At 41.9% G+C, this 11,652-nt stretch overlaps 1 protein-coding gene across 3 annotated transcripts; it reads right to left on the reverse strand.

Moving 5' to 3' along the window:
• Positions 1-4,742: 4,742 nt before the first annotated feature.
• On the reverse strand, positions 4,743-9,067 carry LOC308478096 (transcription cofactor HES-6-like). Of its 3 annotated transcripts, none has more exons than XM_081007370.1 (4): positions 8,599-9,067; positions 7,317-7,412; positions 7,118-7,196; positions 4,743-5,445 (listed from the first exon to the last, which is right to left on the reverse strand). In XM_081007370.1, exons 1-4 carry the CDS (start codon positions 8,794-8,796, stop codon positions 5,036-5,038), a joined length of 783 nt encoding a protein of 260 aa, XP_080863496.1. In that variant the 5' UTR covers positions 8,797-9,067; the 3' UTR covers positions 4,743-5,035. The 3 variants fall into 3 exon arrangements, with proteins under 3 accessions (XP_080863496.1, XP_080863495.1, XP_080863497.1); XM_081007369.1 differs by having other exon boundaries at positions 4,743-5,448; positions 8,599-9,064; XM_081007371.1 differs by having other exon boundaries at positions 4,743-5,448; positions 8,613-8,778.
• Positions 9,068-11,652: the final 2,585 nt, after the last annotated feature.

The raw sequence follows: 11,652 nt of genomic DNA on the forward strand, positions 1-11,652 counted from the left end.
CAACAAAGAAATAAAAACAGTTCTCACATATTGAACTTCGACTTCCCTCCCCCTCTTCCAGCTGTTCCATGAATTTACCCCCATCCCCCCCCGCATATCCCAGTTAACTCTCTTTATTCTTTTCCTCTTCTTTCATACATGTTTTAGAAACTGCAAGTTTTTACAGTAATCCTGCTAATGCCTTAAATTATTTACAATTATTTTGTAAATACTCAATAAACGATTTTCCATTCCTTGATTAAAAAAAAAAATCTGTTATCTTGATTCTTCCGGTAAGTTTCACCATTTCTGCATTGTCCATTAATTTCTATAACTATTCTTCTTTCGTCCGGACTTCTTCTTTCCATTTTTGGGTGGATATCATTCTTGCGGCAGTGCTTGCATACATAAATAAATTTCTGTATTGTTTAGGTAACTCTGATCCCATAATTCCCAAGAGAAAAGCTTCTGGGTTGTTGTTTTTACAACTCAAACATGGGTTGTTGTTTTTAACTCAAACAACTTTTTCAATCCATTATATATCATTGCCCAGTAAACTTTAACCTTATTACAAGACCACCACATATGGAAAAAGGTACCTTCTTTCCTATAAAAAAAAAATTCCATCCCCCTGCACCCCCCAAAAAATCCAATAATTTTTTTGTAAAAAATTATAAATGATTTAAAAACAACCACACTGTTCGCTGAGTACATCGCAAAGGAAAGTGCTTTGTATTCCACAAAGTGAAAATAACCACATTCTGCAGCTAAGTACTCATATTGCTAGCACTACTTTTCCTTTCGGTTATGTAACTTGGAAAGAAAGCAGTAGCAGCACCTAAGTCCTGAAGGAACTGTGCCATGACTCCCTCTCCTGGTCCTGAATAGGCAATGTTACTGCTGACACTAAGGAAAAGCTCTGGGTCTTCTGAACTTCAGCTGCTTTCCTGTTGCTTGCAGGAGAGGCTTCCCCATCCTTGCACGCCGCGGCAATTGTCGGATGAAAACGGGGGGGGTGGGGTGGAACAGTAGCTCCTCCTACTGTGACGCAGAGCAAGTGAAATGATACCATGGGATTTGGTAGGTGGTGTTTGCCCTCCCTTCAAAGATGCTTAGGGTAATTTCTAATGCACTTTGAGGTACCACAAATTTACACAAATCTGGTTCTGTCAGAACATTTTAGCAATGTTGCTCCATCAGGTATCAGAATACACACACAAAACGACTATCTTGGAGTAACTGAGGGATCTATTTAATTATTTGGAACCGAAACCAATGGCGCCAAGTTACAAGAAAGGAGATTCCAGCTAAACATCAGGAAGAATTTTCTGTCAGAGCGTGCTGTTTGACAGTGGAACGGACTCCCTAGGGAAGTGGTGGACTCTCCTTCCTTAGAAGATTTTAAAAAAAGGTTGGATGGTCATCTAGTTGAGATTTCTGCATTGTGGGGAGGGAGTTGGACTAGATGACCCTGAGGGTCCTTTCCAACTCTACAGTACTATGATTTTGGTAAAACGGCAGCAAGCACCCCACACAGTAAAAAAAAAGGCACTGTACTGTATCCTATATCCTTGGTTTGTGATCAAATACTTCCTGGTCCTATGAACGTCAGGTACTGACATTAACATGGCTATAATTGTGTTTTGCAAGTAGCAACACAGTTGCCCTGCCCAGCTGTGTGTGGTATTTAGACAGGATGAGAAGGATGGCAAGTATGACTACCTGTCATCTTCACCAATGAGAACTTATACAGAAAATCTGCATTCACATCACTTGGCCACCTGCCATCTTCAGCATGTTTACTTGGATGTAAAGTTAGTAGGTAAGGTAAAGGTAAAGGGAACCCTGACCATTAGGTCCAGTCGTGACCGACTCTGGGGTTGTGGCGCTCATCTCACTTTATTGGCCGCTGTACAGCTTCCAGGTCATGTGGCCAGCATGACTAAGCCACTTCTGGCGAACCAGAGCAGTGCACGGAAACTCTGTTTACCTTCCCACCAGAGTGGTACCTATTTATCTACTTGCACTTTGACGTGCTTTCGAACTGCTAGGTTGGCAGGAGCAGGGACCGAGCAACGGGAGCTCACCCCGTTGCAGGGATTCGAACCGCTGACCTTCTGATCAGCAAGTCCTAGGCTCTGTGGTTTAACCCACAGTGCCACCCGCGTCCCTTAAAGTTAGTAGGTGGCCAGATGCAAAAGCAGGTATCTTGGCCTTCTGTACCTTCAATAGCTGAACTGCACCTATAACACCTATAACAGCATGACAAGGTACATCTTTTGGGCAACTATTACAGGTGCAGAGACCATGTCCTCTTTTACACCTAGCTATCCTTGAAACCATTGAGCAAGTACCGGTACATTTGGAACTGGGATTCTGGAGTCCATCATCAGTGTAGTTCCTAGGCTGTAAGTTCTGATGAAATATAGATTTCCTTCTACATAATTAACCTGCCCCACTGAAGCCACACACAGAAGCATGTGTCTGCAAACACATTCCCTGCTAGAACTGTAGCTTTATTTTTATTTTATTTATGTTTTAAAATAACATCTTGCAAAAGCAAACTTCCATCAGCTTGCAGGGATTGTCCACTCTTATGAAGGTGTGACCTGGTTCATCAGTTTTATATAACTCACATCCCCCCTTGTCCTTCTTGCCTCCTTTCATCTTGTGTTTTCTTGCATTTGTAAACTGTGTTTGTTTGTTTGTGTGTGCATGCACACAATTTAATTTAAGTGCCAAATAAAACATGCATAAAATAATAATGACCCGATTAGAGTTGTCACCTTTTTTTTCTGGAAAAACTCTTCTACTTGGTGAATGAACACTAAACAGGCTGAAGTTTTTGCAGCATGGAAATGCAATGCTACTTTTAAACAAAAACTTAACAACCTAAACAGAAAAAGTCCCTTGCATTCTATGCAATTATTCCACCTCAAAGTCTGATAACAACATAAGGAGTGCTTGAAAGGAAGACATTCAGGCTGAAAGGGGGGTTTTTCCCAACCAAACATTATTCTTGAACTGATAGATAAGGTAGTTTAAGTGCTGCTGTTAGAGCATTCTGGGAGACATCCTGGTTTCCCCACAGGCAGCTTTTAATACTGCCATCCTGGTGCTATCTTTGCTAATGGCTTTTCAAGAGGAGAGGATAAAAAGAGAAGAGTTACACTAAGAGAGGTGCTAAAATACAAGGTGATGACATTCACTCTTCCTAACTCTCATCAAACAAATCAGTGTGCATAATTAGCGTCCAGATTCTGACGGGTCATTAATTAGTATGCACAGTGTTTGTTTAAGGGGATCCCTCCCCCTTGCTCTCTACTTTTAAACTGAAAAGAACTTCTAATTGCTTTCAACTTGGAGCGCCATAGCAACCAAATGTTGACTATCAAGTTTAGAGGGTTCTTCCAGTGCTTGTAGGTAGGCTTCTCCATGAATCTTGCCTTACGAGTTCAGAATTCGTGTCTCATCTTGGAAGTTCAACAGGGGGAATATCTAAGCAATTTGACACTATTATTTAGCAGAACAGCTCACTTTCTTAACGGTTTAGTGCAAAAGACAGCCTGTGTGGATTTTGTTTTCTTTGGGAAGCTATCTGGCTATCTTTGGGGTGGGAGGAAACAGATGTACAGCAGACACCTAATAAAAGGGGGAATTGGTTGTTCCTATTGGATAATCAGCATTCATAAAAACCTCACTCCATATAAGGGATGGAATTGGGCATAGAATGACATCATCATCATATATTATTATTACTATTACTATTACTATTACTACTACAGTTGTACCTTGGAAGTTGAATGGAATCCCTTCCGGAAATCCGTTCGACTTCCAAAACGTTCGAAAACCAAATCACAGCTTCTGATTGGCTGCAGGAAGCTCCTGCAGCCAATCAGAAGCCACGGAAGCCGTGTCGGACGTTCAGGTTCCAAAAGAACATTTGCAAACCGGAACAATCACTTCCAGGTTTGCGGCGTTGGGGAGCCAAAATGTCCAAGTTCCAGGGCGTTCGGGATCCAAGGTACGACTGTATTACCAACATTACAAAATACCAGCTGTCTTCACCAATACCTTATCAAGCCCTGATCAAGTCTCCGCCTAGGTCTTGAAGATGCAAGATCCTTCAATGAGAACCATATAGAATCATAGATCTGTAGAGTTGGAAGGGACCACAAAGGTAATGTAGCCCACCTCCCTGCAGTGCAGGGATCTTTCACCCAACGTGGGTTCGATCCCACGACCCTGATATGAAGAATCTCATGCGCTACTGACTGAGCTATTCCAGGACTATGCTGCAAAGTTTTGCTAAACAGTACCATCTCAAACTCCAGGTGAGGAATAGCATGTTTGGATGCTCTCTCTTATAAAAAGCCTTCTGCACATCTAGAACACTTGCAAGCTAAGGGACACAACTGCTTCTTCTTTTTTCCTTCAGTTGCAATGGAGCAATGGAGACAAGTTTCCCCTCCTGTCTGTAATCCTGGGAAATGGAAGTAGAAATTCCCCAGTTTTGGAACAGGCAATAGCTCAGGGGCAGAGTGTCTGCTTTGAATGACACAGAAGGTTCTGGGTTCAAACCCTGACACCTCCAGGTAGGACTTGCAGAAATCCTTGCCTGAAATCCTGGAGAGCTGCTGCCAATCGGTGTAGAGACAATACTGAGTCCGATGGATCAATGGTCTGGCTCAATATGCTCCTAGTTAACAGTAGCTGCACAAACGCAAGACCAGCATCTCGCTGTGGTTTCTATTTTTATTAATAAGTTGTTAATTCTTTTAATAGCATATGAAAAGGAACATTATATAAGTCACATACACTAAACAGCCCAAGAGAAGATTCTATAAAATAATTTAGATGCATTAAATAAATACAATAAAATAGCAGCCTTCTACAATGCAGGCTACGCAGCGGTTTACTTCGGCTTGAAGTACCCTGGTCTTTAGTACACCTACAGGAGCAGACTTGCTCCAAAAAGTGTTTTAAAGAGGCATATCTATAAGATACATATAAAAGAGGGTCTAAGATTAGAAATAAGGTTTCTCCAAGACAAGTTTTACCACGGTCTCCACATGTCTAATGACCCCATGTTAATGCCATTGTGTGCAAAATGAGACTGCAGGATCTGACCGGGAGGAGACGACTCGCGCTGATTACAGTGCGAGGGTGTTTGGGGCTGGAATGGCTTTTTCAACCCCGGCTTGTCTTCGGCGGGCTGGAACTGATCCTGAGATTGGTTGGACCCTGTGCTATTCCCCTTGCTGTTCCCAGGGGTGGTAGAACTCAAGTCTGCCTTGCAGGTTTCCTCACTAGATCTGGGCAAGGACTTCAGCAGGTGGTTCAGTAGCCGTGCCCCAAGGGTCTTGTCCATCCATTCGCAGGTCAGGAGGAGATTGTGGACTTCGTGCATACACTGGATATACCCAGTGCTGTACCTCTGCTGAGCTTCCAAACCCATCTTGGAATCTGCTGAACAAGAACAGAAGACGCTTCCTGTTATTAAAGAGTCAAGACTCTAGTTTATAACCAAAGTCCGCCCCTGCCCAATAGAATGAAAAGTCGCCTCTTTTCATATAACACACATTCTCTTGTCACTGACAACAATCTAGCTTGATAGCCTGCTTCAGCATAGCACTTTAGTATTCTTTGCAAGTGCAAACATAATTGTTTCATGTGCTTAGTTCACCAAGATATATTTGGTTGCTAAGAATGGTCTACAAACCCTCTGAGGTTCACAGTATCACCTTTGCTTACAGAGTGATGTATAATGTGATAAAAACCAAGCCGCTAACCAATCCTAGCCATGTCCACTCAGAAGTAAGTCCAACTTAATTCAATATAACTTAATCTCAGGTAAGTGGAGTTAGGATTGCTGTCTATGTTAACATCTGGGCAATACTATTTAGCTACTGCTAAGCTACTTAGCTGAAAATGTGAGCAAAATACCTTCAGGCAAAATTTTGCTCTGCAGGGACCACCTCTGAAACATGTACAGCCCTTGGAAACTCTATACAAGTACCGTTACATTCTATTACCTCATTTTGGTACCCTGGTTATTTTATCTTCAATGCTTTGGACTTTACACATGAAAAAATATATCTGGGGCTGTTTTGTCAAGCCTACACCAAGTGGGAGTCAGAAAAGCTATTATTACCCAGGTGTATGCTCCCAGCCTAATGAGGAAACCTTTATAGGCCTTTCTGTGGAGGTGGCACCAAGGGTTAGTTTGGGTTAAAAGAGCCATCTCAATACCCGTTAAGCCTTTACTTCCAAGGAGATACTCCAACCTGTTGTCCCGGCACCAGACTACACAAGGCAACTGTACAAGAAGCCATGAATTCCTGGTTGTAGCTCCAACGTGCCTGTCACCGCAACTTCATAAGTGAAACTATTGTTGCTGCCATGTTGAGTCTCTTGTGCATGCACTGTTAAAGGCAAGGACTTCAACCGATACTTTATAGTATGGCTATGAACAGTGCTAACAGCCCTCCATCTTAAGTACTGATATCATGTAAGAAAATGGGTACTTCCAGTCAGTAATTTTCCCCCTCTCAGCATTGCATTAACACACTAAACTAGAAATGGGATATTGAGAAGTACTTTGTGAAAGCACATTCTTTAAGAGGCTTACACCATTATAGTGTGGACTTGCTGAGGCAATGGAGACACCAGAAGGTGTGAATTGCAATTCAAGGATTGCAGTATGAATGTTTGGGAAATAGGATCCTTCTATGGTTTTGTTTGAAGATGTTGAGTGGTGTGGACAGCCTTCAATAAACAATACAGTAAGCAGATTGTCTGAGAAGGCCCCTTCGGTGCTATAATATCTAGTCAGAAGTGAGTTTGAGCGGACTTTTGCCCAGGTAAGTATACATAGGATTGCAGCCTTAGTATTTTTTATTTAGCATGGAATCCAGTAGTCACTGCTTAAACTGTTCCGTCTCACTATTTTATACAATTTACAAAGTTTTATCAGTAACATCAGGCTGGAAAAGTACTGTCTTCTGACTTTTCTGTTTTACTTTTCGAACAATAAGATTGGACGGAACAATGTTCAAAGCAGTGCAGAAGTTACAGAGGTTTGAATAAACACGAAGGGGTAGAAGAGTAAAGCATACAAGTACATAAATCCACTTACCCATAACTTTGCTATTTTGGATATTCTGGAGATGCTTTACCGTCATTTCGAGGATATCTGCTTTTTCAAGTTTAGATTGCTGTTTAAAAGTGCAGCAACAAAGTGGGTTATTAGTGACAAAGAACTGTTTTTGAACAATGCTGAAAAAATAAAGCAAAAAGGGAGATGGCGCAGAGGCACGCTAAAAACCGAAACTTACATCAAGCCGAAAGGCCCCAACAACAGTCTCCTTGAGCTGGTCCAAGCAGTTGTTGATCCTCTCCCTTCGTTTCCTTTCAATCAAAGGTTTTCTTAACTACAGTGATTAGAGGGAGAATGTTAAGAGTACCTTTTCTACATGGAAAGCTTGGATCCTGCTTTTGGCTACTGGTCTTGTCAGTTCAAATGCACATAGGGCTTCAATGTTTTTGTTCTTAAAAACAGATGGCTTTTCCATATAGCAGCAAATAATTCCATATAGCAGCAAATAATTCATGGGTACTAATGTGGCCAGTATTTTACCAGTTCGGTTGTCAAACACTCTCCTGACACAATACCCATACACCAGATTTCCACCTAGTTCAATTTTGTATAAAGTCTGACAAGGAAAACTGACAACTCAATCCTATACATGTTTACTCAGAAGTAAGCCCTACTCCCGGGCAAGTGTGCGTAGGATTGCTGAATTTGTTTTGCCTAACAACCCAGTTACCAAGGAAGAAACAGGAAACAGTGATTTCAATTATGTTCGGAGCATGAGCTTTGTTATAAAACTCTCCATAAAAGCTTTTTACAAGTTTCCCATAATCTAATATATTGTGGTTTTTATTAAAATTTCATTCCACAACCCACCCAGTCAGACAGTTCTTTTGACAACCACTTGCAGTTGTATTTTTGCTGCTGATTGTGATGGAAATCAGGTCAGGTGGAACATTAAATCCCTGCAGTGCTGCCGGCTTTCATTTCTACAACAGCATATACTAAATTCTACACACAAATAATCTACTTTCTAAAAAAAAATAGTTGGTGATAAAAATTAAGCATATAAAGCAAAATTAAGAGCAGTAAATATAGTTTATATAAACTAGATATATTTTTCTCCTGGGTCACATGTATGGACAGAAATATACAACTCCATATTAAATATGTGTGTACAGATAACAGTCAGAGCCTGCACACACCCATGTGTTTTGTACTTTACCTTTGGTGCCAAATTGCTCTGTGTTCTTCTAACTAGCTCTTAGCTTATCTCTCGATACTGTCTGTGGGTTAGTCGCTTGAGAGCTAAATTAGGAGTTACCTCCTAGTAAAACACAGAAACAGCGACCACTAGAATGAGAACACATAGGGTTACACACAACGTTAGTCCTACTCAGAGTAGAGCCATTGAAATGAGTGGGCATGCCTAACCTTACATCCATTCATTTCGATGGCTGTTAGTTGGATACAACCCTTCGTGTGTCCTTAAACCCTCAAGACTTCTTCTATCTCAAGCCACTTACAGAATGTGACATACCTTCCTTTCCTCTTTGGTGTTGGAAAGCTTCTGCACGCAGCTGGCCAGGGTTGTGGCAGTCATTGTAATCCACTTCGCCTGCCCCAAGGCTTAGGGGAGAAAGGGGAGGAAGCCCTTTGGCAGCTGGCTGCTCCCCTTGCCTTCTGGGGCTTTCTCTTACATGATTGCCCTGCTCTGCTTGCATTTATAGTCTGGTATTAGCATGTGAATGAAGGCATTGCTTGGCTAGCCCTCTTTTCCCACAGGAGGGGTTGAGACCAGAGGCTTGTGACCATCAATCAAGGCTGACAGGTCACTACTTTTCAATGGGCAAATCGTACACACGCACACACACATCCCGCTCCTAAAGAGCGACAGATGTCCAGCCTCTACAAAGCTATGCTTGGCAGAAATCTTTTGTTAAGGAGACGGCAGAGAATGAGAGCACTACGTGAAGGCTGTGCGGCCCCTCTCAATTGGCACTGATTCCCATGGAAGGGGTGGCTACAGCAGGGTAAAACCAGTTACACCTGGGCAATTGGGGTTAGTGGTTTTGTTGTCTTTTGTGTACAGGTTCCACTTTTTTTGGTCTGCAAATCCTACATCTCACACTCTTGATCTTCCCATCAAAATAGTCTGCATTAAGAAGTGCCCAACTGGGGCAGACTTTGGTAATCTTTTGTAATATGGCGCCCTGTGTGAGACCAACATCTGGCTCCCGCAATGGATCTTCTCAGTTATGGATCTTCTCAATTTTATGCCCCCTTGGCTCGGCCCCTTGTGCTGGGGAACTGCCCGCACAGCCTTATTTCTGGCACCGATGCCAGTCTTCTAAATAGGAACTGTGGAATGTAATCTCTCAGGAGTTGCCTACATATCTTGCTTTGTGCTATAACTGGTAGACTTTCGATCCTTGGGCAAAACTTAAGTTTAGTACCCAGGTTATTTCCTGGAGATAGGCAGCTGTGTCAGTTCCATTTTATCCAATGACAACAGAGGTGCAGATAACATGAAACTGCCACAGCTGTCTATCTCCAGAACTTGTGTGGAGGAAGCCACTGAATTTGCATTGACAAGAACAAATGATACGAAACTGACCAATCTTATCATTGTTAAGGAATACTCCAAAAGGGCACTGCACCTGGATTTTGGAACTCCCTCCCCAGGGAGACCTGCCTAGCCTCCTCTTTGCTGGTTTTTCATTGGCAAAGCCCTTCTTGTTCAGACAGGCCTTTCACCTACCAAGGGGAGTTGACTTTTGCTGCTGCTGCTGTTCTTTGTCTCCTCGTTGGCTGCTGCTTCTAATCTGTTTGCATTGTTTTTAATCTGCTCTTTTTAAAAATATATAGATACAGAGATATTTTAATTGTGCTTTTTTTGGTTTTATAACGCACATGTCCCAAAATGGTATTTCATGTTATTGTTGCCCAGCTTCAGCTCTCAGCGGTCAAAGAAAGCCCTGTGAGGACGAGAGAGCATGTTGTGCAAAAGAGCTGATCTTCCTAAGCGCCTTTAAAAGTTTTAAAACCAGCTGTGTGAGGGAACAGCAGTACTGGGAAAGGAGCTAATTCTTTTCCCCGTATCAACTTCCTGATCTAAATTCCACCCACCAGTTGCTATCAGTCCAAATGTGATGTGGTGGGGGGTGTCAGAAGATGAGCAACATTTATAGCTCTTTGTGGAAGTTTTCACTTCTTCTTAAAACTGCTCCACCCAATTCAATTGAATAATTATGGTGGTGGTGTTCTTTTTAACAGCCAAATCTTTTCTACAGAATCTTTTCTATATTTTTATTTCATTTTGATTTGATGCTGCTGCAGATTTCCCAAGCCGCGAGGTGGCCAGCTCACATGAGATGTCAGTAATGAATGAGATATGGAAAGAAATCTCAGTGCATGGCCATTTTATTTATTGAGGGGATTTTTATACTACCCTTCAATAAAAATTCACAGGGCAGTTTGCAGACAAAGAAAATACCAAAGCAATTAATTGCACAAATAAAATACGATAATAAAAACACAAGACCTAAAAGGCTGTAATATCTTCAAAGCTGTAGAAAAACAGATGGCTGCTCCTCCAAATATTAACTGCATGTACGACTCCTGCACTTTATCACATAATGATACATTCTTCAAAGGAGAATGATTGACTACCGGTACTTACAGTGATGGAGAAGGAGGGGAAAGTTTGTGCAATGCACGAGGGAGGGGAATGCAGATAAATGTGCAGAGATTCAAATTAAGAAAGTATTGCTGCAGTTTAAACAGAAATACAGTATATCTCACCATAGTGGGGAAGACTGACAAACTGAACTGCTCAATCTTCAGTCCAGGATCAGCCCATTAATGGACAATGTCAGCCTTGTTAAGGCTGTTTATCTTTAACCTGTACAATGGTACCTTGGTTCTCAAACTTAATCCGTTCTGGAAGTCCGTTCCAAAACCAAAGCGTTCCAAAACCAAGGCGCGCTTTCCCATAGGAAGTAAGGCAAAATAGATTAATCCGTTCTAGACTTTTCAAAACAACCCCTAAAACAGCAATTTAACACGAATTCTACTATCTAACGAGACCATTGATCCATAAAATGAAAGCAATAAACAATGTACTGCAGTCACACAGTCAACCAGTCAGTAGCTGAACTGGGTTCCACACAGTCACAAAAACAAAACAAAAAGCCACAAAAACGCAAAAGAAATAGCAAAAACGGACAGACCTCAGTGTAACACTCAAAAGAGAAGTGTGGCACTCAAATCGGAAGCATAACACTCAAAATGGAGCATATTCGGCTTCTGGAAAAAGTTCACAAACCGGAACATTTATTTCCGGGTTTGCAGTGTTTGGTTTCCAAGTTGTTTGAGTACCAAGGCATTTGAGAACCAAGGTACCACTTGGAAAGGGCAGCCTTTCATGTCCTCTGTAAACCTTAGCTTTGAAGGAAAGGCTTCAAATAAATGCCAGCCTTGTGGTGCTCATCCTTCCTTGTCTCACCTTCTTGGTTCATGCTCAGTTCTATAGTAAGGTAGCAGCATCGTGGAGAACAGCAGTTCCTACTCACTTGCTA

The sequence above is a fragment of the Podarcis pityusensis genome (assembly GCF_964106645.2).
Source record: "Podarcis pityusensis genome assembly, chromosome: 5".
NCBI classification, from domain to species: Eukaryota; Metazoa; Chordata; class Lepidosauria; order Squamata; family Lacertidae; genus Podarcis; species Podarcis pityusensis.